At 36.0% G+C, this 27,481-nt stretch overlaps 1 protein-coding gene across 1 annotated transcript in view; it reads right to left on the bottom strand.

Annotated features, from left to right (window-relative positions):
- LOC121298082 (receptor-type tyrosine-protein phosphatase gamma-like) overlaps positions 1-27,481 on the bottom strand; it is a 168,554-nt gene that overhangs the window by 70,468 nt on the left and 70,605 nt on the right. Inside the window, exons 3-4 of the mRNA XM_041224887.1 lie at positions 2,669-2,848; positions 304-452 (exon numbers count right to left, since the gene is read on the bottom strand). Coding sequence (XP_041080821.1) covers positions 304-452; positions 2,669-2,848 — 329 coding nt within the window. The remainder of the gene's footprint in view (positions 1-303; positions 453-2,668; positions 2,849-27,481) is intronic.

The following is a 27,481-nucleotide window of genomic DNA, read 5'->3' as shown; positions in this document are numbered from 1 at the left end:
AAGGGGAGAAATGCAGACTACATACATATCTTATAATTATATATAATGTGGTTAAAGTTTGTTGTGTTGTTTAGTAATACATATCGTAGTTGCACAACCAAACTTCTTAACCAAATTTTGAGAGTTGTTGGTGGACCACCTGGTTGTTACTCAAGGACCACAGGTTGGGAACCACTGCTCTTAAGGTTTAATGTCTCCTCAGAATCATGAGATGGGAACACACTACTGTACAGCTTGTGTGACAAGGGAAACGTGTCACATTTTGCTCATTCATCTTTATTGCAAGCTGTGCACTTCTCTCACCTCAACTGGGAATCTCCTGCCGTTGATGCTGTGTTCAGAGCCCGCTGAAGCATTACTCTGACCCCAATGGAACTCCACTTTCTCTGCTTTGAATCTGCCTGGCAGTCCGGCACCACTGACAAAATAATCATCCTTCAGCAGAATGGCAACTAGAAAGGATTCAAAAGGCTTAGTAAATCATCATATTTTCTTTTATTAAAACTCAAGACACAAATTTATATAAATATTTGGCATAGCATGTAAATTGAAAACAATTTGGAGCAGCATAGCTATTGAACATGTCTAGTTTATCTGTTTATACTCTGGAGTACTTTAGGGCAACAAGCAGTAAAGTAAGTGCACTGATTTGTTCTCTTGTCTTTAACCTCAGAGATGTGGTTTCATATAAAAGTGCTAATTTAACTCAACAGTAGCAATCCATCTTTCTATTTTAAATCTGTACTTACAGTCCTGTGTTGTTTAATGCTACTGCACTTAAAACAAGCAAGAAAGTGTGTTTTCTTTTATAGTACTTGCTTTAGCCCACCAAATTGGTTTATGACTAGAAATTGCCTTTTATTAACCTTATTGACAACAAATGCAAGATTAAAATTTCAAGATAGACCTTATCTGTTTGAAGCGTAACATTTTATCAGGCTCTTACCATCATATCTTGATGGCAGATTACAATGCTTTTAGAACATGTACTGTAAGGCAAGGACATCACTTTATGTTTAATTGAAGTACATCATCGGAACACCATCATCGATAGAAATGACCCCTAAACACCACCTGCTACACCTGGAATTTTCAGGGAATTGTCCGAAGGTTAACTAAGGCTGAAGGACATCTGCTGGTTCTCGTTTGTGTTACAGGGTGTTTTACTGGCACACTACCAAAGCAAATATTCTGAAGTTTTAGTCGTTTCAATTGCCTTTAGAAGGGATGGGTAGACAGGGGGTTAGTTTTGATGAGATTTAACATGGATGATATAGGCGCTCTCCAGTCTGACAAACTGCCACGCTGTATGTAAAGCTGGTTTTTGTTGCAAGACCACGTTGACCCCACCCCCACCCCCACATCCCCACATCACCCCAGAGTATCAGTACAGTATTCAGTATATCACATCTTATAAAACATTGTATACAGGCATTTTTTAACAATGCAAACTTATATTTGAAGGTTTCTATGCGCCACCATTCACTAAAGAACAGTCTTGAAATTCTACTTTAATCTTTTTCCTTTGTTAAAAAAAAAAAAAAAAAAAACAAAAAAAAACAACATTTTAAATTGTCTAGTGTCATTAGAGCTTGCAGATAGTTGACTATTTGGAGAACAATGAATAAATAGACAAATACAAATAAATAAGAAAACTGCTAAAACTCTGATTTAGAAAACAAGCTTCCCCTCAAGAGTAGAAGGACACCGAGGATAGCTGTATTCAATTGCAGTTTATAAATAGTTCACAATCTATAAATCATTCATGGCACTATAAGAGGTCATTTTTCTTGTTTCAGATACATAATTTAAAATGATAATTAAGATGCTGTACATTTTGAAATGCTGCTGTAATTGTTAATTTTACAGGATTTTATTGCTTGCTGGGAGACATGAAACAGTAGATACTGACCGTTGCCACCCCATCCCTGCCAACTGTAGACTTTTGCCATTGTTCAAATTAATTGATGCTCGTTGTTTACACTGCAGCAAGTCCTTGGGATTTCATCCGCGCTACGATCTGCACATTCACGAAGAATGGCAAAACCCTGAGAGTATTTTTCTATTTAAAAAAGCTCTGTGGACATTTCAAAACCAACCCAAAGCCATTTCAGAGAATTGCATTATTAATAACCCTCTTTCTAGTCTTATTCAACGACATCTGGTAATGCATTTTCCATGAGCGGGATAAAATGTATAGTTATCATATACTTAACACAGCTAATTCATACAAATGTTACACCAAAATATTATTTAAAAAAAACACACACACCGCTGAAGTAAATCAGACTCCAATGTAATGGTAATATTCGAAGTACATTACTCAATTGTTTTCAACTTGACATTTATAGTTGTGCTCATTTCATCCTAAAATAGGTTCAGTTGTCTACAATGAAAAGTTATTTTATCGTACAACATTTATAACCATGAAAGATGAAAAACTGTCATTTCTGGCCTAGTTTTATAATGACTCTCCCCCACCCCCAAAATTTTGATAAAAATAGACAATACTTCCTGACAGATTAAGGGGAATCGATGCAAAATACATTCACATATTCTTTTAACATACAAATAACTTCTTTAACTTCTTAAATCCAATTCCAGATAGTATACATAGACACACATGCACATATGAATATACTCTTAGCACTGCATGCTAAGCACTTACCAGTTTTCCCTGTATTCTTCATCCATGTTTTGTTTGAAGATTCAGCTTCAAAACCCTCAAGGATGAGTTCTAGGTTTTCTGGTACAACTTTAGTATTTTGGTCTGTGATGTCTATGGGGGACTGGCTCGTCCCTCTACATTCTGCATTCAGTGAAACCCAGTGCTCAGGTCCATAGGTTCCTAAAAATAAACAAACAAAACATGTTTTAGAAAAAAAAGTATGCAGAGGGTCACCGTCACTGGAGCTATCAAAAATGAAGAAGAAACGAACATCATAAGCTGAAATGAAATTCTACAGTTTATAGAATAGAAAGGGTTAAAATAATACAAAGTTTGCTTGACATAGTAAAATAAGGTTGAGCTTTAGGTATATTATCACGGGAGTAAATTGAGCCCTGAACATTCTGACACCACAACAACATTGTAATATAAAAATGCTTAAGAAATAAGCAGTTAATAATGTTTGTACCTGCTGGGATTCTGCTCCATCTGGCTTATGAAAAGCCCATTATCCTCACTTTAGAGCAATCTTCACATTAACTCAATCAGGTGTTTCTCGAGGCCTTTGGGCCACAAAATGGCCATGTGGGACTTCCATGACTATAAAGGTCAAACACACTGAATGATGGGGTGTCTGATAAAACTACAAAAAAACATTTAAGAAAGAATGCTCTGCAGAAACTGAACTTATTATTTTTGAAAAGGTTACAATCCATGTAATAAATACTTAGGGATCGAAAGTAATTTCCGGTGAAAATTGCCAAAACGTAGCCTGCAGAAAGTGAGGAACAGGGCCACCTTATTGAAAAAATAAACTTCTAGTTGAAGGTTAACTACTTGTCTCCATGTAACCTTTTTACAGTCGTGGTGATGGATAACAGTTAAAGGCAAACGTGCCCCTATTTGTCATCTTGATGTAATTTGAATGCATTCAATACATAAATAAAACCTAACAAGCAGAGTTTAAAATGCAAATCTTTCAAAGACAAATAGACTGAAAAGATAATAAAATAAGATTAGGGATCCTGTCATTCAAAAAACAGGGTCTTTGAACGTGAATGTGAACGCGAAAGTCTTTGAACATGCCATCAGTTACCTAGAAAGCATACAAAATTGCTCATGGGGGTTACAGAGCCTAAAAGGCCCACTGAAAATACAGGGCTGGCTTGAATGTAACCTCATTGGTGCAAAGTTATGATGAACTCTCCTGTCCAATTAACCGGGGGTTCGTTATTGACTCAACCGTGCCTTCCTTTGACAGGCATTCGTTTAATGCACTTCTCAACAGCCTGAGGGTGTTCCTCTCCAAGACCAACCTTGAGGTCATAACCAATGCCTTTACTAATTCACTAGTCGACTACTGCAACGTCCTTTCTGTCGAGTCTCCTGATAATATTCTGGAAACTCTGATCTGGTGCCAAACATTCTCTTATGAACAAATCCTGTGATGCTCCAACAGAAGATTACTGGATGTCCTGACACAAAACTCTGTCATTTCGACAAAGACAAAAGACACTGGAAAATGTTTATGGCAACGTAAGCCTCTAAATCAGTCAACAGCTTGAAAAAGTCAGAGAAAAGGCTTTACTTTTTAAATTAGGCATATAGCTATACTAGGTTTTATATATTAATGCAGCTACAATATGTAAAACAGCATGAAAGAAAAATACATCTATTAATATTGGTATCTTTAGATTGGAGGAAGTCTTTGGAAATGCTTATAAAACCATACCAACACACAACCAGTAACAGAAAATGTAAGATTTCTACAGCCTTTCAGAACCTAATAGCAATTGGCTTTGAATTTCTTTTTTACTTTTTTTCCCCCTTTATCATGTAGAGAGTTAAAATAAAACAAAATATATCAAATATCAAGAAGCAAGGTATGTTTTTTACCAAATCCCTTAAAGCAGACCCAGGAGTGGCTGCATGTCAAGCTGAAGAAATGCAATCTAGACACGGCCCAATGGGATTCCGACTGCAGGGAATCATTCTTATACATCACACATTCAAGTGCACATTTAACTGAAAGTGATCTTTTAAATTTAATTTATTGAAAACAGCTCATGCATAAGACCAAGTGCAATGCCTATTTCATAAAAAGGAGGAAACTTTTTTTTTTCCTCACACAGCCTTGGAGGTATTAATTAATACAAATCTGGACTTCATATGAAAGCACACGATATGGATTTCAGGAAACAGAACTGCTAATGAATGCTGCAATGAGATTATGGAGTGATTAGTCATCCGACTGCTTTATACTATTATACAACTTCAACCACACCACCTTGTTGGTACTGGGGAAGACTAAATATTCTGTTTGTGCTGGGAAACTACTTGTACGTGGTTTTAAAATCCTCTGTTGTTTAATTAAATTTAAGTAAGTCTTCCACCATATTATACACACACTTACAGTTGGTATCACCCCATCCACATCTCTGTAAATGTTATTGAAAAAAAATAAGGACAAAAAAGACAATCTGAAAGTGGGCATACCCCTATATGCAAAACAGGTGTTTTTGCAGAGCTTAAAAACCAAGCAAACACAAACTTGAGAAATCTGTGACATACTGCAGAACTCAGATCAATATAAGCACCATCAAGGCAGGTTTACAGTAATGCCTTAGGTCTATAACCAAGCCACAGAATGACACATCTGTATAAAATAATTACATCACTCGAATGACAAAGACCGATCAAGTGCAGTAGCATTTAGTAACATTGCACTTTCTACATATACAGTTGCAGCCCATAGATTTGTATTTGTACCGATTACCTTTGATATGCCACCCTCATGGGAAGGGGTATTCGATATAAGTGCCACCAGAATACCAAGGCAATCTTGTAAAGAACATGCTCTTTAGCAAACCAAATGCATAATTAAAAAACAGTAGGAAGCTCAACTAACAAACTATGTGTTCACAAGCTGAAGAATGCAATTAAACAATCAAAACACAAGTCGCATAACAGGATGATGGGATATATATATATATATATATATATATATATATATATATATATATATATATATATATATATATATATATATATATATATATATATAGCGACTGTTCCATTCTCTTCCTTTTAACTGAAGATAATAGACAGGATTATTTCATTATATTCAAATATATTCTGTTGATAAGAACTGCTGATCAACAAACTACAGATTTTCAAAGATGATCATAGGAATGTTCTGCACGCTGTTAAATCAACAAGAATGTGTAGCTACTATCACTTTAATATGATGCACTTAATGCAATGTTGAGTGAAAATGTGTTACTTTGAGTCATATTAGTTACGAAAGAGAGCTGTATTGGATAACAAGCCTTTTGAAAGACATAGTTTAAAGCATTTTTGCTGTTCAAGGATAGAAGTATAACAAGAGCACCTCTAAGTAACATTGTTATGTGATGTGATCAACCAATGATGGATTACTATATTAGGAAATTAAAACCACATGCTGTGCAGTTATCTAGTAGTAGTTGTGTCACAAAAAACCAATTACCTCTTTTTTGAAGCATTTCATCTCACAAGTACGTTTACAGTATATTTATTCACAGCCCACAGCCAGCATGGTATACAGGAACCACTAGCCAACCCTTAAGAGTTTTTTGTTTGTTTCTGTACAGCAAGTACTATGAAAGTATTTTTCTTTCTTTTTTTTTTTTTAACAACATTTTGGTATCAAAATGTGTTCATAGTTTTGTAGTCCATATTAAAATGTGTGTGTGTGTTGCATGATAATACCTGCAGATTGTGATCTGGTACATCAAGTTCATTTGGCAAAAGCCTGTGCCTCAGCCTGGAGCCACGATGGAATCAGGTTACCATCTTCGAGGCCACTTTGTGATAATAAGGTGAGTCGACAACTACTGGTACCCAATTTAGTCTTCAATTTAAAACTCTCACCTCCAAGACTGAAGAGAATACAAGGTTGAGCTGGCCCAGCGACAAGAGCACTCACCAGCCTCTGAAGCACCATTGTAAACATCTCCGAAGTAAAAATTGCTGCCTACTGTATTCTAAAGATTCAAGTAGAAATGTTCCCTCTCAAAAGGATGACAATTTAAAAGCAAGATGACAAAATCTATCCTTGAGATCTATTCCAGGGCAGGTTTCTTTTTTTCACCACTGTCCAGTAACATAGATTTTAAATGTACATTGTTTTACATGGCACATAATAAAAAAGAAAAAAAAGAAAATATCTGCAGTATTTTTGTACGCTTCAAATTGTATTTCATTTTCATTACAGGTTGTATTAATGAGCCCTTACCTGTCTATTTGGTTTGAAATCATTCTGAATGTTTTATATTAAAATTTATTTTACGAGTTAGTCTTGGCCTCTTCACATTTCTTGAAGTCCATGGCTAGTGATAACCAGTTATATTGTAGTAAATTAAAAAGAGAAAAAAGTTGTATTTTAGCTACTTACACAATAGTAATTTATGTCATTTTAAAAGTGAGTTTCTGTGTTTAAGATTGGGTTTCCCCTCCCCAAATCATCTGAAACTACACCCGACTGATTTATGGCTGTTTCAGGGTCCGTGTGTCGTGTGAGTGATGTCTTGTGCATAAAATCTAGTGTTGTGTGCAAGTAATCCAGCCAGTTAAAACTGGACTCTATCTTATGGCCTATTATGACCACAGCTCTCCTTAAGAGTCCTGGGCCACATTGTAGCTTCATAGTTCTGTTGTTTATTATCTCCTAATGTGCTTGAGATGCTCCTGGACCACTGTTATTTGCATTCTAAAGAATCTCCTTAGAGCCTGGGCACCTTCCAGCCCATAGTGCTGTTATGTATTGCCTGCTTGCTGTCAGTGCTGGGCAAGTAAGTTATAGGCCAAGTCTGTGACTCTAGACTTCATCAGTTGTCAGCCATACGTTCATTTTGGAACTATCAATCTGCTATCTCCAATGTCAGTCACTTTTCAGAAAATAACACGTGTAGCTTTGCCAGCAAACTGCTACACAATTCTTGTTCCATGTTTTCCAACAGCAATAATTCATACAAGACCATAATTATAGATTTGATTTTCCTTTGTGTGACTATTTTGCACAACCGACTGTTTAAATAACAGCTTTAAGAATTGAGCGGCTGTGAAGTTTTTAAACTCTTGGCAATGGTGACTCACTTTTACAGATGAAAACCATTAACAGGAGTTTAACCAGGTGTGCTTAGCGCATATGATTGTTACTGATGATTTTCATTCATATTCAGAGCAAGCTGGAAGTAACAATAACACAGTGAGAAGGATGCTGTTCACCTCAAACTTTTCTGAGACAAACACCTGTACCAGGTGTGTCAAATGAAGATCTTTTCCAGACTGCCCAGGGTGGCTTTTTAATTAACACATTCACTGTTAGGAGATTACAGCTCTTCGACGTGCAACATATCAGAAGTGTTCAAATAAAAGCCGTTAGATCACAAGGCGATCTGCATTCCCACAAGTCTATATATTTGTAGCACATCTTTTATACTGTTGTTACAGTTGCTCCACAGAGTCTGCTCTTTATTTCTTTGTGTCTTCTTTTCCCAAATCTAAATATATCTGGGACTCAAATTGTATTTATTTGTGTATTTAAAATCCTATTTAAGAAGAAATAATGACATTGACACAATTGAAAAAGTGTAGCTAAAATAAAGTGAATTAGCTTGGCCTGCGGTCACAGCATGCGGAATAATGTAGAGCAGCAATTGCCCATGATTTGGGTAAAGTGGTTCAGAAGAGTAAGCTGAAAATACAAGTGTGACATACATGCTGTATGTGGGCCTGCCATATATTCCCAATTCCAGGGAGAACATCTGAAGGGAATCATTTAAATATACTTAGTTTTATAGAAGGACTGTGTATGGCATCATCATTTACTCCGTTGAAATAAGGAGAAAGAATTGCCCCCAGGATACATACTGGTGCATTAAAGCTTTTTGTTACTTAAATGTCACTATTAGATCCTTGATGCCTCCAGGATTTATTGTACAGAGACCCATTAGGCTTTGATGGTGCCAGCAGTATTTCCTGGCAAACAGAAAATAAGCAGCTATTGTGACTAGTCCTGTTTAGATGATAAAGTAAGCAGCTTATTCCTCTCACTTTTTCTACAACAGTACGTTCCCGAACATTTTTTATTTTTATTGCTTACACATTAAAATGAAATGGAACACAAGCACTCTATACATCTTACAGAATACCATGACACCGAAGAACGCATTCTTAACAGGGTTGCCACATTTCGGACAGAAAAAAAAAACTGAAAAAAACAAAACAAAAAAAAGCAACCTTGTCACTCCCCATTTCCGATCACACTGAACAAAATGACATAATTTTTACCCAATTAGACTGCTGTGTTTGGGATACCTTAAACTGTGCTTGTAATATATTATCAGTCTGAAATAGCCACTCAAAAAAGGAAGAAAGTGGGAGAACACAAAACAAATTGGGCAGAAGACCTCTTCATTTTAATTCAACGGTAGTTGAGAAAAAACAAATTTGAAAAATCAGTAACTTGTATTATTTAAAATCAAACGAACACACTACTCAATAGGTATCGGGTGTGAATAACAGAAATAGATCAGAGACTTGTTCCCTTCATTCACTGTTCTGCTGACTGCTGCTACAAAGGACTGCATTTAGAGCAGCCCATTGGATGTTCTGCAATCATTCAATGTCTAGGTTAAAAACAATACAACAAAGCATACCGAGCAGAAAATAAGAGCTCTTTATTTAAAACTACAGTATGCCAAACCTGTGCATGATGTTTGAATTAACAAAAACTGTTAATATTACTTTTGACATGAGTGACCCAGGAATAAAAACGTGCCCAAACTACAAAAGCGAGAAAGTACAATTAAAAGTGACTGGCTGCACGGGCAAGCCCAATTCTGCTGGTATAAGTGGGACTGGCAACACTGATGCCAACCTCCTCAAACAAATCAGGCAACAGTTATTACTGGACTTGGCTCAAGTAGTATGAATATTTAAGGTCTCTAAATCATAACTGATTTAATTCTGTGGGCCTCTACTTTGAAGCACGTGTAAAAAAAACAAAAAAACACAAAACTAATGAGAAACAACCTGAAGGGGCAATTAAATGCTTGCTCTGTGTGGTTTCTGATTTGCTTTATACTGTTCAAATGATGTTATTTTACTAAGAAAAACTTGCTTTAAAAAAGAGAAGAAAAAAGTGTAAAAATGTACTGCCTTTGGTCTCACTAGTTGGCAGCTCCCTGTTATGGATTCAAGACTACCACAATAAAAGATTTGTAGTGTTTCATCCTTGTGGATTATAAAACTCTATCAAATGCTATTATACACAAAGCCATTAATTCAATCCACCCAATGCGAACTATAAGAGCTACCAGATGCATTTCTAGTGAAATACAGATGCTAGATAAAAGAAGAAAACCAAAATGAACAAGGTAATATTAAAACTTCACTATAGTAATCTACAGAATCCCTGGGGTCATCAAATAAAGAAGAAAAACGTTTATAGTTTCCATTACTGTTCCGAGGGAGTGAATTGACTTGAGTCGTCTTATGTGATAGAATGGAAAATGCTGGGGTTTATTTGTACCAAATTACTTGGTCAATCTTCATTTTCTGACTGTTTCTTCAATACCCGAACAAGTGTACAGGTTTTTAAAATTGCTTCATGCGCTAGCTTTACACTGAAAATGCCTGGTATATCTAATAATGTATTCATTCTAAATAAATAAATGTGAAGACGTCTCAAAATGATGAATGTCTAGTTCAGCGCTAATCAATGGCCATTCATGACATTGGTCAATTAACATCATTATGGCACCATTCCATAGACATTGTCCGTGGTTAGCATCATCTTTTTAAATGTGTAAAAGGTAAACTTCAAGGAGGGCTCCCCCCCCCCCCCACCTTTTGCCACAACTTTGTTCCAGTGTGACTAAAGGATGACCTACTCCCACATGGCAGCACTGAATCGTTATTTACAGTAGACCCCCAAATGCCCATACAGCCTATGCTTATCTGCCCTTGTATCTGCTAGGGCTCATCACACCCCGGTGTATTGTCTGTCGCTGGTATTTATGCACAGCAGACCTGACAACTGTGAGATGAACAAACAAGGCAACACACAGGCAGCCTCTATCTTCACTACCTCATACTATAAGAGGCTTTTTAAAAATCAAGTAGCAGCTTGCATTTTCATAATGGAGGACAAACAAACAATTAGGCCTTACCCTTAGTACCTATTACACAAGCAATGCTAGTAGCATATACTGCATTAGCTGACATTTAGAGATGATTCGCGGAATGTGGATCCTGCAGAATATAAAATGCAGCTTCTTGGGCCACAGCTATTAAAATTGCAAGTGCAATAGGATTTTTCACAGAGCAGAAAAAACTGCAGGACAGGACCCCCCCCCATTAAAAATAATTTTGTATTGTGAGAAGTGTCTGACTAACAACGTGAAATCATTGTGTTGAGTAACATTCACTTTATCACACATCAATCATGGATTATTGATTTGTTAAGCAATTTAAGTTATTGTACTGTATAATGAATAATTTGTACTGTATATCATATCGCAGTTGATCTAAATAAACACTTTAGGCTTATGATACATATTAATGTAAACTTACTACAGCTACTGTGCTTGTATAACACCTCCAGTAATTCACTACACATCCTGTTTACCCGATAAAATGAAACATGCTTGGACACTGTGGGTTGTCGCAATGACTCATATTGCTAGTTATGTTACTTCTGCCATTTTATATTGCTTTGAGTAATAATAAATGTGTCTTGATACTAATGGCTGTATATCAACATCTGATATAGCCAATGGGGAAACTTCAACACAGCAGGAAATAAATGAAACAATTAAAAATTAAATAGGAAAGACACAAATGCATGATATACAGCGCAAATGCATGATATATAGCACGTAAGTAACATTGTATTTTTGCTTTACAGCACATAACTACAGTTTTGTTTTCTTTCTAGATTTCCTAAATTGAATTCTTAGTTCACTGAGCATTGGGAATGTCAATGACACAGGTCAACCCTGCCCATACCCAAAAGACAATCTCTGATCTTTAATCTCCTATCAGGGTCTGATTTAAGTTTTACAGTAGAGTAGACACACCTCTGGGGTGAAGTGTCTCAGATTGCTTAGATTATTGTTGTGTGGAAATTGCCCCAGAAAAAAGAAAGATTTTTTTTATACCACACAATAACCAGTAACTCGAAAAACCCTGTCTACAGCAAAAGCCAGGACACACACACACACCACAGCTCTTTATCAAGGGTCAAATCACATTATGCAATCCTAACTGCTGACCAGAGCACCTAGTGCTGGCATGGACTTCCCTTGTCTGGTTGTCCTCCTAGTCAGAGGATCATTAATACAGGTTTGATTCACAATTTAAACTTGTAAAATCAATAGTGTTTCTAGTACTAATACTACTACTACTTGTATCTAATACTAACAACCTGCTCATGGACTTGATTTGTAGTCAATTGGTCCTTAAACACAGGTTCCAGAATTTAAGTTTTTTTTTTTTTATATACAGCCAACCACAATTTTGTTCATATTGCGCAGTGCAGGGGGGGGGGGGGGGGGGAGGTTATGGGGAATGACTTATGAACAGGGGAATATTGTCCCCAAGGAAGCAAAACTTAGTTTTAATTTCTAATGGCAAAATACACAAAATGATCGCCAGATCAGATAATTCTCAGCTTTCCTTGCATAAAGTGCAACGAACAAGATCAAATATAGCCATACTCTCTGAGATTTCAGGAGAACCCCTGAGTCAACTGAAAAGGAAATCTAATTCAAGTCCAACTTCAAAAGGGATTTTAACCTTGTAAGGAGGAATGGAAAAAAAAGCTATTTCAGCTAAAATAGAAATGGACAAATGGATAAATACTTTGTAACAATGAAGCTTTCATCAAACACTGCCTTTGGCGAGATTCTCATTTAAATGAACAATAAAAATAAAATAAAAATCGCAGAGCCAATCACATTTCCTGCTAGATGTTTCTTAAAGCTACCCCCTGTACTTTCATCAAGGTATCTCAAGCATGAAAAAACACCACTGCATTCGAATGTGGTGGTTCCTTCTATCCGTCATCTTAAAGGTGACCAATTGGTTTTGTAATTTTTGTTACATTCAAGATGGACGTTCTTAATAACTTTTTTATGAAATGAACATCTTTCAAGTCCATATACTGTATCCCAAAAGGCCTTGGTAAGCTGCATCACACCATATCTGAGTACAACCAGATTTGCCTGCTAATTTCTTGCTTGCAGAGGAGGGTAGAGAAGGGGAGGGGCTTTCATTAAAAAGACCACTCTCTGGTGTCTAAAAGAAAGTTTTCAATGCTTTCAACTTTGGTGTCTTGTTGTTTGCTGTTGCCTCTCGCTGCATTGTGTGTGTGTGTGTGTGTGTGTGTGTGTGTGTGTGTGTGTGTGTGTGTGTGTGTGTGTGTGTGTGTGTGTGTGTGTGTATATATATATATATATATATATAGTTAATTAGCTCACTGTTCTCACCCGCGTACTGACACATTGTCAGCATGGAACATTCCATCAGTATGTTGAGTTGAGAATGCATTTATTATTTATTTACCTAAAATCCCTGTGTATTCAGCGTGGTAGAAACTAATTTAATCTGATAATTCCTGTTGTACCGCAGATTTTTTTAAGATTATCTGACATTCTTGCAATTAGACTAAACGTGTGTCCCAGTCACTAAAACAAACAGCATGACTGTTCAGGGAACCTGTTTTTTGAATCTGAAAAACAAAGCGAGAATGTCAAGATGCCGAACAAGACTCAGAACACATTTCTATTTCCCTGCCATGTCTGAAGCTGCAGTATTCTTTTTAAATCGGATACATATCCTGTCTACAGGATCAACTTCAAAACAGAGTAGTGTTTGCTTCATAGCAATTTGTACACAGATGCGTTCTGTTCACAACTTATAACAGAGTTATATATTAATCCATTTCCTGCTACCAACTGCTCCTATGAATGACAGCTTCTAGCTACCTACAGATCAACACCCAATTTGAATATGTGATGGATTGAGACCAGTTTAATTGACATTATACCATGGTCCCTCTTAAACACTTCTTCACACTGTATTTCACTATTTAACCAAAATAAACTATAAATCCCCACCAGCAATACAATTCTCAACCCCACACTGAGATGCAAGGTCCTGATGTAGGAGTGTCCATGACTGTAATTATGCACATTGCCTCAGTAAATGGAATTCCAACAGTTATTACAAGAGTACCAAACTAGGAATTTAAATAATTCTTGTTAAAATTGACACTTTCTGTGTAAATGTAACCAGTGACAGATTTGAAATGTTACATTAATTCTCTTTTCAGAAATAGATTATATTCCATTTGCCAGGACAGAGATAATGTTAGCCATTAAGCGAACAGAAAACGGGAGGGGCTGACCTCAAATCAGATAATGAGGATTGCTGAGCAGTCAATTAATGCTACTCACGATAATCCATCACACAGATCACTTTTATTTGCTTTGCATATCCACTCAGCAGCCAACGACTCCTTTTTTCAAATACGAAAGTAAGCCACATGAAAAAAAAACACCACCAGAATCAATCTCCTCAAACACAACATTTGTTAAAGCAATACAGCCCAGGGAATAGACATGTTCTTTAGAAAGTGTGCTTTTGAGCAGAACGCCTTTGTGCTTGCTTTGAACCATATCAAATTAAAAGAAGAAACAAACTTTAGGATCTGCTTTTAAAGAACAGATAGGCACTTTAAAAACCGAGGCTGGACACAATGTAGAAAGGTGTTAATTACTAGATAGCTAATTGCTTTTGTTTTCCGGCAAAAAAAACTATATATCTGAAATTAACAGGACTAAGGGAGCTGCTTTTGTAGATTCTGGGTTTGTATGTGCTGGGCAGGCAGTGCTGTAACCAGAAGGAGCCCTGTTGTGAAATGTAGTCTTGAATTATAAAATACTAATTTGTAGTAAGATGAAAGGTTATAATGTGAAGTTAATCACCTTTACAGACTTTCCTACTTTCCTCCCTGGTATCACGTTGCTCACCCTCCCCATAGCAATGGCGATTCACACAGCATAATGCCCATCATGGTGTACTTCAACTTATTGGTATTTCACTTGAGTTTTGAAGATTTGTCACCATTGCTAATGTCAGCTGAGCTACAGCAGGAAAATTGTATGCAGAGTACAGTGGCAAGCATAACAACCTGTGTCAGTAATATGTAAATGTTTTACCTTTAGATTTATGTTACTATGCCACCCACATACAGATTTAAAAAGTCAAGGAATCAGTTTTAGTTTGCCTTGTCTCCTCAAATATACTTAACTGCCATTTATGAGCGAGAAGTTTCTCACCAGGCCGCTGTAAAATTGCCTCTCTACTGGTTTCCTATTAAGAACACACAGCAACTCTCCCGAAGGATTTCCAGATCTCACTCTTCGCACAGGCGGAATTCAAAAGAAAACCAAATGCTATATTTCAAACAGACCGAGAGCGACAAGTATCAAGCCTCATCCCAATGGCTTTTAAGTGATTTTAATTAAAAGATACAACCCGCTTTAAATTTGGAAGCAATTTTTCTTCTTCGACTGACATTTTGGCTTGTTTCAGCAGTTCAGACCTTCATAGAATGACTTCAGTAAACAAGCAAATGTTATTCATGCAGCCAGTGTCTTAGATATCCAAAACTACAAAATACTACAAAACATGAACTAATATAGTATTTGTAGAGACTCGCAAAAAATTGCATGCAGAAAACCTATAAAATTCTTTTTTTTTCCATTATGGATGGATTTTCTACTGTGTGACAATGTTAGCCATATAGTTCATCTCATTTACATGTTGCAAAGTGATTGTTCATGGATATACCAGAGGGCAAAGGGATATTTTAAAAACTTAAATTACACATAATTTTTATTGAGTTTTGATGCAGAATAAAATAAACGTCTTATTCTCATGCACTGATTTCCTATGTAATATTTAAAAACACCATGAAGGTATTTTGTTTCCCCCTCTAGTCCCATCACCTTTACCCCATACGACACATATTATAAATCAAAATGAGCTGCAAATAACATTTCAACCATCAAATAATGGATTACGCCTTTCACTGGGAATGCAAGATCCATTAAAATTCAATTTAGTCAACATTTACTATTCAAAATAAGTAAAACTGCCCGTCATCAGTTTCCTGAAACACCTCCTCCATACTCCTGAGCTCAAAAGACTGATGAAGACGGAGATTGCTACTTCATTTTCGGATGCACTGTAACAAAGGCAATTTACACATGTAGGAATAAAAGGCGCCGCTGTGCTAATCTACTATACTCAGCAGAAGGCACTGATACAAGGTAGGGGTTGCATTAAAACAAGAATGCAATCGCCAGGCACAAAGTACTGTATTACTATCCACGAACGTAGATCATGTTGAAGCAGCAAACAACTTATCACAAGTTCATTTTCCCCTGATATTAGGATTGTTTCCAGTCTTCTTTAACCCACCCCCATGACACAGTTGTGTTGTTTAAGCAAACCTCTGATGAATGCAGTCTTTTCTCTTGCATTGATTTCTTTTCAAGGCACTCTCTTCCATTTGATTTGTTAAGTACTAGCAGACTGCTTCTGCTGACTGCAGTTCCCATGTGCTTTGGCTCTCCTTACACTTTCCCTGCAGGCCTGCCCAGAAATGGCTGCAGATGATTTTTCACTAGACAGTTTTTTACAGCTCAGTTGAACAGTGATAAATGTTTTTCAATGACTGTTACCTTTAATAATTCTCTTGCCCCCTTTTTTTCTTTGCTTACCTGGCACACATTTGGCTAATCCAGTCACCATGCATTATGAGAAACCTATTCACAGTTGCCAAAAAAAAGCACCAAACACACTGACAACCCCCTGCTAATTTTCAACAGCTCAAAGTGAAAGCAAATTGTGCTACACATCATGTCGCATGAAACACCCAGTAGGTTAAAGGAAAGTTTTGACAAAAAATACTATAAAATGATACAGTGATAAAGCATCCCTTTTCTTCTGCGTTAACCTTGAGCAGCCGCATAAACTTACAAATGCATGGGTCACAACGGGAAAAGGCAACCCCACTACATTGGCTCAGATAATACTGATATCAAAGGCTGTATGTTGCTTGGATTTACACTCCAAAGAAACAGTTGACAAAACCTCTATGATGTAGAAGGGTCTGTACCACAGATTTAAAAAAAAAAAAAAAAAAAAAGGTTTTACTGTAAAACGTAAAAATACAAAAAAGAACAAAACAAACAACAAAAATAGAATTCAGATCGGTTAGATAGCGCTGCCTTGAGCCTTGAAGATGGCAATCAATAGAAGAAGTAAAAAAGCACAACATGTGAAAACACATGAACAAGAGATATTTCACAAGCGCCTAGAATTCCACACAAAATGTGCAGATCAAGTTTGAGAGTTACCAGATTGATTTACTTTCAAGTCTTGACAGTTCCATCACAGTCCTGCCCATGACCAGATTTCAGCTGAGACCTATAAATTAGAAACCGAAAAGATAATGTTCTTGTCCACCCAGTTTCTTCCTAGAGAATAACTTACAACAATGTGAACTTTGCTAACCTCTCCTTTTCATCCACCACTGCTTTTTGAAGTACAGGGATACTGTTGGTACTTCAAATACTTCTAAAATGATGGAATGATACATTTATACACAGTGACATTGTCAATATCCAAAAGGGCTTATTATGCCTGTCTAGTGCAGTTATCATGGGTTCCGCACACAAAACAAGTACAAAGTTTGGTTTTCATGGAACAAACGAAAGTGGCTTTATTCAGAAATCCACACAAAAGACTGGCTCGAGGGCCATATAAAAATACAAACTATAAAGGTTTCAAATAGACTCAACCTATTTTATGGATAAGCATACCAGAGGCTAGAGTTATAACACCATCGCATATTTTTTATTCCTCAAAAATGTAAATATGGGGTATTAGTGGTCAATGTGTTAATTAAAACAAAAAAAAGCTACCCAATCTATACCATTTTCAATTCTCCTTAACTAATTTCCTTTTGATATGAAGCATATAATAAGGAACTATTTATAAAACAAAAATGTCAACATTAAAATAGAAGTGGTTTCTTTATTGGTCTTTTCATTCAAATATTTTGTTTGAGTTCAAGTGGAAAAGAACACATACACCAATGACTAGAGATGCACTCCAGGTCAATACTCACTAGAGACTCTGCCACTGTGCAGCTAAGTAACAGGTACTGTGTAATTAAATGTACTGCACAGCAGTAGGAAGTTTCTGAAGGAGAAAGGCCTGTTTCAGCACAATCACTTTGAGAGGAATACACAAGGTACAAGTGAAGTGAGAAAGTCAGCCAAAATTTCCCTCCGACCAGCTCAAGCTACCATCTGTCAGTAACCAGTAAATGAAGTCTTTTATGTACCAATGACCCTGGACTGAAAACCCATTGAAAAAGTCAAGCCCGTAAACAGGAGTAGACAGTTTCATTATGCTGCAGTCAGAACAGCTCCTGGCTCCAAGAAATCTACGAATCTAGAGTCTGACGAGATCATTACAGAATGTATAATTCAAATCAGTGGTCAAAGATTAATTAATTTCTGCCTTTGTGCTTTATCGTCCATGACAGCCTTACAGATCTGCGTATTAACAAGAGAGCAGGTTATTCCACACCCTTCTTAGAAACAGGGAGGCGATTCCGAATTTCTGACACAGAACCCCAAAGCCTTTGCTTAGGCCGGGTATATATTCACCTCAATGCACCTCACTGGATTCCACTTACCGCTAGACCTAATTGTCTTCACGGATAATATTCATCCTTCAAAAGACCAAGTCAGTGTAAAAAGGTATATGTCACATCTTTATATTGATCTTGACCTCTAGCCACCTTTGAAATAATAGAACCAAGCAACCATAACAAGTCGCCATCAATCTGCATAGCCTCCTTCACTAACTACATCAAGTTATGTACAGATTATTGACGGTATGCACCAGTTACAGTGGCTTATAAAGGACATATGTGGTATCCTATTGGAAATAGATTATTCTACAAGCAGGGGATCAAGCTGGGGATATTAGATTCTGCCCTATTAAATGATATCCCCTTAGCAAGGACAAAAGGTGTGTAAAAGGGAGGAGCCTTGATTCCATTGGAAGAGCCTCTTCCATTACAGCACTTATATTCTTAAAACCGGCTGGTGTATAGCTGGTTACAGTAACACCTACTACCAATGATTCACAGGCAGGATTTACAGTAGTCAAAAACTCAGGAGAAGTGGACAAGTGCTTCAGCAAGTGCCTTAATCAACCAGCTTTTACAGTAAATGATTCAAAATAACAAAAAATCAACAACTACAAGACAAGCCTTTTCACAGCATAGTGAATGCATAATATTATCCACCTGCTAACTCTTTGTACTGTAATAGTCACCTTTCATTTCTTATGTTCAACACTAAAGGCCACCTCTGCAGCAGCTACACCATCAATTCCAGCCACTCCTCTGTATATTCATCTGAACACCTGGTTACAAGTATATCCATAATCCAAGCTGAAACATGTGCATTATTAAAGGCAGCTATTTAAATACTCTTTAGATCTTAGCCAGAACATGGAGCTATTGATCAAGAGACACAATATATATATATATATATATATATATATATATATATATATATATATATATATATATATATCCTTTAAAATGAATGGTATCACTGCTCTTGTGGAACATTAAGACATTAGAAGAGCACAATGCATATAAAACAGTTCTGGGAACATTACAAAATGAGGGATAGTTATAAAACAATTAACCACACCAATACCCAAATGACAGTGTCTTACCAGCAAGCACAGACATTTATAGTACTGGATCTGCAGAATTCCAAAACAGTTCTTTGAGAATTCCTATTCTCCAGCACCTTGCCATTGCAACAATGCAATTAAATTTCTTCATCGAACAAATCACAGGCTATTAGGAAAGGTAAATATTTCACTAATACATGGGTGATCAATATGGTTTTAATTCAGGCGGTCACTGAAGGACAACTTAAAGGAATAAATAGTTCAGGTAGTGAAGGTATACATGTAAAGAATGGTTCAGGTAGTAAAGGTATACATGTAAAGAATGGTTCAGCTAGTGAAGGTATACATGTAAAGAATGGTTCAGCTAGTGAAGGTATACATGTAAAGAATGGTTCAGCTAGTGAAGGTATACATGTAAAGAATGGTTCTGCTAGTGAAGGTATACATGTAAAGAATGGTTCTGCTAGTGAAGGTATACATGTAAAGAATGGTTCAGCTAGTGAAGGTATACATGTAAAGAATGGTTCTGCTAGTGAAGGTATACATGTAAAGAATGGTTCAGCTAGTGAAGGTATACATGTAAAGAATGCTTCAGGTAGTAAAGGTATACATGTAAATAACATGCAGAAAGGCAATCCATGTCCTTCAGAGGCTGGCTTGCTGACCAGTATTAAAAAAAAAAAAACCCTTTAAAAGAACAGAATACAAAATCATAAGAAGATTCTATGTCAGCAAACCAGAGGGTTACATCATCCTAATGTCTCTACATATTTCCTCCCTTCATACTTTCATCTCATTGAAGATATTGAAGAAGACTTTACTACAGTACCACAGCTCACTTTAATATTAATACTTCAGATTCAGTGTTCTATATTTATGGATGGTAGGCACTGCAGGTGACTTAGCTTGATAAATAAACTCATTTTTTAAACCCTGTTGTTCTCTATATACACAGAGTCTAGTGTATGTGCCTGACTAATGTATATTAGCCAAAAGTCAGGACAAATAAACCCTCAATCTATATTTATATAAATGGTTCAGTAAAAAGTTTATGCCCTGTAAATCAATTCATGCTGTATTAAACGCACCACTGTTGTGTGAAAAAATGACAAAATTTTTGGGAAATATTTGCCTTAAGAACACAGGGCATTTAATTAAAATCTTCCATTAGACAAAACTTGCCTGTAATTAGATTTTTCTGAAAGTGCAATTGTGCAATTAAAGAATACACAGGGGAAATTATGATTTTTCTTTTTTTTTTTTTTTTTGGCTCAATCAATTAGTAATGAATTATGTAAAGATTTTATTTCTTTCTTACTAATACTAATGTTAAGCTTGGTTAACTCTCCAGTATATACTGCATATATAAGTGTGAGACCTACTTGACAATGTGGACACTAATCTTTACACTAATCAGTGCACTAGAGCAGCCATTTTGAAAAGAGCTTTGAAACAGACTTTAAATGTTTAAGTGTAAAAAGTTTTCACGGATTTTAACAATTAAAAGAAAAATGACAGGTACATTATTTAAACAACTGTAGTCACACGTGGGGATGTGTAACACTATATTTAAACAGTAGTTGCAACACGTGGGGATGCGTAACGCTATATTTTTCAGATCCTCGCTACTTACTTTCAGTTACGTTTAAAAACAAAATGCTTAACCAGCAATGTGACAAAGGTCAACCAATTCTCTCAGTCAATTATTGTACATGGATTTGAGTTGGTACATTTTGTAATGACGGCATTGTTAATAATGCAATGCCTGCATTTCAACAGTGGTACTCTTTAAATCCAGAACTACTGGAACATTTTAAACATGCCATACATCTCCTGAAACGCACACTGAATCCGGTTAAACTTGCATAACCGAACAGCCTATTAAAGTATACATGCTACAGTAAAGCAAGCTCCAAATTCTGTAATGATAGGATAATTAGTTCAACCAGAAAGGCCTGTTATACCGAACCAGTGTTGTAATCAGCACCTGCACATAATAGACATTTTCTTAAACACTCGATCTTTTATCTTGGTATCTGAATGATGATAGACTTTATTCTAATTGGATTGTCTGCAATGAGCCAGTCTGTGCTAAGTGAGGTGAATTATTCAGCCCGACATGGCAATTCAATGATGTGCAGAAGCAGAAGCAGAAGCAGGAAGGGGAAAGGGCTCACGTGAAACTCTTCAGCAGCATAGTGAGAAGATGCAGGCCTGGCCTCTTCCAGCCAAATTGTTCAAGCAGCCCAAATGTTGCATAAACACGACCTTGAATCCATTCTGTTAAAACCTGCCCAATTTAAATGCGGTTTTGCCAAGCACACCATCTTTACACAGTAAGGAGACATTTATTAGGGGTTGTTTTCTAGAATTTAGCCAATTTCTCTGCCATCTTATTACATGGTATTTACAGGATACTAATCTTATTGTAAATTGCTATCTTTTCCTCTAGACTGCGTTAATATCAACCACTACAGCAAAAACCCTGTGAGAATATGTAGGTATCTGCGAGCCTTTCCCAAAAACGACTCAAGGGGTTTCAGTGAGCTGGAAGCTGTTATCCCATTAGGTAGCCTCGGGTAAAGACCTGTTCCATTCAAAACCATGTTGACACCACCATCTGCTTCATAGGGCTCAGTGCTAAATCACGGTATGTGAATCCTTAGATTTTTCATACTTGAAAACCGACTGCTACTTTTTTCTTTCGTTTTTACCTTTTTGATATGCTTTGATTCATAAAACTACCAAGCTTCTGTTAAAGCATTATTTAGCTTTTAATGCAAACCAGAGATCTCTAGGTTCTAAAGTATAATGATTCTCTTAAAAGTAATTAGGCCGAACTAGTCTATTTAATTTCAAATGGGTGCATAGTTGTATCCCTGTAGCTCTGGATAAACATATTTCTGTTCAGTGAATACTTCTACAGTTAGCACTCAGTTACCCATTACCCAGATACATGTCAGTCGCGTTTTACTGCCCTTGTATTAAGAATAAAATCAATCACCAGTTTTCCGATACAAAACCCATCTCTTTAATGTTACAATTTATCTGACTATCCGTCACAGCCTGTGTTTAAAAAAAAAAAATCTCTAAACGCCAAATCAGTCTGTATTTATTGTGCAGTTACACGGCGCTTCCTCCAGTTTCACCTGACGAAAATGCAGCCAAAACAAAGCGAACGAGACAAGCTAGGGTAATGTAACTGTTAATCGTTAAACAGTTCTAGCTACTGTGATATATATTATATATATATATATATATATATATATATATATATATATATATATATATATATATATATATATATATATATATATATATCTGTGATCTTTAGTTGTTTTTGTGCATTTTCATTTGCAAGTGAACTGTGACATTACGGTCTTATCGAGCACTATATTCTGCAATTTTTAATACTGATTTTTGGATACTATTTGAATTCAGGAAACCGTGTTGTTGTCTTTTTTTTAATCTTTTGGTTTTGCAAAATTGCATTGCCTTTTACATTTTACGCAGTTCTGTGGATGGATAACATTAAGATTTCATTTTGCTGTTAGGTCGTTAATGGGAAATCTTACATACTGCTGCAATACAAACCCGTTTTAAAAGTGTGCACTGTTTTGCAGTTAACGTGTCATCTCTTTAGTTTTGTCGAGGGATATTTTCGGAATCATATCTTTCTGAATTAAAATACTTATTCTGTTTAAAATATAGTACGGTACTGTAGCAACAAAATCAGCACAGTACATCTACATGGAAGCCTATCTATTTTAAAACATTTTTTGCAGCTATGTATTTTTTATTTTATTATTTTTTTTTGTCTTCCCTGAAAAACAGACAAGGTTGGAACGGGCCAAAAATGAAATAATCAGATATGCGTCACACATGCTTAACCATCACTAAAGTCAACAGTTTATTGGGTCTGATATGTGAATGCTGACTATATTTCTACACTTCTATTAAATGGCAATAAATGCACAGAAAACTGGTGGACATTCAATGCCATTGTATGGGATATCCTCTATTGTCACGCCAGTTGCAGATGCTAGCATTGAAAACATCCCTAAATAAAAAAAAAAGCCCAAAACAACATTGTATTACTGTAAATACCAAAGGGTGACAGTCTGTGCAGAAAAACGCTTTTTCTTTCATGTAAACCTAGTTTTAAACAGCGCACAAAGTATAATGAGTCTTAAATCATCATTAATACAATAATTCAAATGTGCAATTTATTAGGCATATCTCAAGACACACAATCGAGTTAAAATATATTTTTAAAAAGTAATGTTACTGTCATAACCTTACTGTACATGGAATTCAATTTGTTTTCTTAATGCTGTTTTTAAAAATCATTACAAGGTACATGTGCAGTACAATGATCTGCTTTTGAGAAGAAAAATGTGCTCCTTAAATGGTACTCCCTAAAAGACCTTGGTTTTGCTCTGTAACAAAGCTGACAATTCTTATTAGAAGTGGTTCTAGCCATAGTTCAGATTATTAAAATATGAAATTCTTAATGCCTAGGTTACGTCCTACAGACTTAACAAATAAGGCAAAAGATCTAATAACTTACAGCACTGTTCAGTGGTCTGCAGTATACAGAATCACTCATTTTGACAAAGGCAGTTATTTGACATTAAAGGGTAATTGGTTTGTGCTTATGTGAAAATCAGAACGTTTCATTTCAGTAACCAAGATCTAAGATTTAAAAGAGGCTTAATGCTTGACTGAGTATGGAGATCTTCAATTTTGTAATTATTATTTATTTCTTTAATTAAAATATAAGCAGCGCAGCATGCATGAACTTAATTTGTTTATTTGGCTTTTGTAAAGCCAAAGCTGTTCCCAGTGGACATGAAGAGGAACACACTTCCCTGTTCCTGTTGCACTTGAGTGAGTTTCAGAGCTGGAACGTTACATTGCAAAGTTTATGTAGTTGCTAAAATTGCACCAGTACAATTTCTAACCTACAAACTTATCCAAAAAGACAACGCAAACCAAAAATAAACATTAACTGCCATTTTATTTTATTAAATACCGGTACAGTAATATAAACCAGCAGCTGACATTTTAAAAGACTGAATATCCATGAAAAATACTGGCAACTTATTATTTAACTTCCAATAATAATAATAATAATAATAATAATAATAATAATAATAATAATAATAATAATAAACATGTGAAAGAACCAAAGCTTGCTAGGGAACTAAAGCCAACACACAGGTAGAAAAGAAATAATTTGTGTCTGGGATGACCTGTTCAGAAACTGAATAGATATTGGTAGTGTGTGTGTATGTGTGTGTATCACAGTGGTAGGTAATACAAACTGATGGAGATAATGATTGCTTTTGTCACACAGCTTCCCACCATCATGGTGTTTTTTAACAGAATTCGTTCATGGCTTGGTACAGTATCAAATTCAAGGACTTTTGGAGAAAGCCTAGGGGCAAAAAGTCAAAGTCAGATAAACTAAAACATCTGTTTTTGAATATGATGGAGACTTTGGGAGACTCAGTGAGAAGTCTATCCATTACTGACATCTGGTTGGTAAATGGTTTAATTGTCTCAAATCACCAGAGTGGTCTATGAGATACAGTAACTGGAAAAGACCGGTTCGCTCTGAACAGCCATTTGTTTTCATCGCTGTTGTGTTTTTTAATACACTGTTTAAGATAATCCTTCTGCTTTATGATAGAGTTAAAAAACAGAACCCATAAACAATGGTACATATCTGCAGGTAAATGCAGTTGCTAAATCAAAACATTTTCCTTTTTTAAATGTGCTGGTATTTTAATGTATTGTTTTTTTAAGTCATTTTGATTGATGTGAAATTTAAAAAAAACAAAAAAACAAAGTGTGTTCTTAAAAGTGTTAGGATTTATTTAACATCATGTAGAACTGTATATGGGACAAGTGTGGTTCTTATTAGCACACCACTGTACATGCAGAGCTGTCTTTATTCAGTTTTATGTTTACATGTCTGACTGTGTGGCTGGTGTCTCAAAATTATATTGTTACAAAAATACTTTCAAGTCAACAAGCAGTAGGCGTTTTTGGCTAAATAAATTATGCCTAAAAATAACCCATTTTAAAAAATAGCAGTAAACCCAAGAAATAACTTCTGTGTTATTATGTCATACTGTAACAGTCATGTAATCCATCCGATGTGCAAGAAGCCCCAAAACCGCAAGGCTCTTGTAACGAGTGATAGATGATATCGTTTTGGATAAGCTGTACTATACAAGATATACAAATCTGTCTTTTTGCCCCGTGTATCCAGCTATTGCTGGACACCACCAGCATACTGGAGACTTTCCGAATGTCTTCTACGAAAGAAAGTCTAAATCAAAACATTTGTCATTACTTATTAACTGTACAAGAAAATAAGTATTGAAATGAAGAGAAATACAATGGAAAAAATTAAAGTAAAATAAAAAATGAGATACATAGGAAAGGTACACGTTAGCGGTGAAATCTTAAGCAGGAACAGGCTGAGAATAATTTAGTACTTCTAAATAGCAGACTGTATTAAAAATATATATAATTGTAAACTAAAAAATACAGAATGCATTTAAAAAGAAGGTCTAAACCCTCAGGCTTCCTTGGTAAGCTTATTTGCATTGTTGACAACAGACAATGACAGTACCCCCATCATCCAGGCAGCTCCTGCTTGCATAATTAGTGCATGCAAAGCACTAATTACATCTACATACCTCTTACATAATATTATATCAATACAACTGGTATGTGTGTGCCTGCGAGTTTTATTAGAATACAAGTACAGTATCCAGACACTAACCAACTTGAAAAGTTGAAGACAATTGTATAGTAGCAGGGAGTTAATCTCTAACCTGCGGATGTGTTCACTTAATATTTCCTCTTATGCCTTATACATTTTGGTCAGATTCAGTACAGTGTTCTTCCTGTTTGTATGCATGCCATGTGCATTAGGATAATTATCCTTGGATGTTATTGAGAGAGAGAGAGAGAGAGAGAGAGAATAATAATAAACACTTTTGTTAAGCCAAGATACAGTAGTTATTGACATCAAATGTTAGGGCTTCAGTACTTTAGTTCATGCATGCAAGGTTAGATTAAAGAAGCTGAAAAACCCTGCATGGTGTTTTCTATTTAATGTTAAGCTGTGTGGCTCAATGCTTCATTGGGTTGGTGCTAACTCACCCTGTCACGGATTTGTCACACACAAATGGTACAGCTATAAGCCTCAATGGAAGGGGACTGTGACAGAACAGTGCTGAGGCTCAAGACGTTACTAGCAGGAATTAGAGACTCAGAGATAGAACCTACAGTCTAAAGCGCAATACACGTATTTATTAAACATAAAACAGAGAGGCACAAGGGCCGAAACAAAAGGTTTACACAGAACGATATAGTCATGGTTTACACATTCACCATGACTATATAGTTCTCAAAAACAAAAACATACACACTCACCTAACACCACCAAAAAAAGGTTTCCTGCTCCCCTTCATACAGATGGCCATTCCCCAATTAGCACTCAATTACCTGGAGAATAGTCTGTATATGGAGGCTAGTGAGTGCCTATTAGCTTCCCTCCGAAATGCAGATTTTTATTTATGCAGAATACGTGTCAAACATGTTAAATGTGTAACAAATAAACCAGTCAAACTGCAAGTATTTGTAATGTAAACTGACTGCTGCAAATAGTCTGTGCTTTTGTTTATGTATTTTTGTTAATGCTGTAAGTAAGTTAAATATTTAAAGTATCCATTTACTTCCAGGAAAAAAAATGCCATGGCAGTGTATGATATGATATATGATAGCACCTACGTATCTTTCATTTCACAGTTGTGAGCGATCTATAGCTACAGTCAGACCACAGTGAGACAATAACAGCTGATTTTTCCGACTGCAAAACAGGTACCAAACCTACCCATCAATCATGATGCTAGCAATCACAATCTATATGCATATATCTGCACGAAC

The sequence above is a fragment of the Polyodon spathula genome, chromosome 23 (assembly GCF_017654505.1).
Source record: "Polyodon spathula isolate WHYD16114869_AA chromosome 23, ASM1765450v1, whole genome shotgun sequence".
NCBI classification, from domain to species: Eukaryota; Metazoa; Chordata; class Actinopteri; order Acipenseriformes; family Polyodontidae; genus Polyodon; species Polyodon spathula.
The sequence above is the reverse complement of the archived record's forward strand: the minus strand, read 5'-3'. Positions and strand labels throughout refer to the sequence as shown.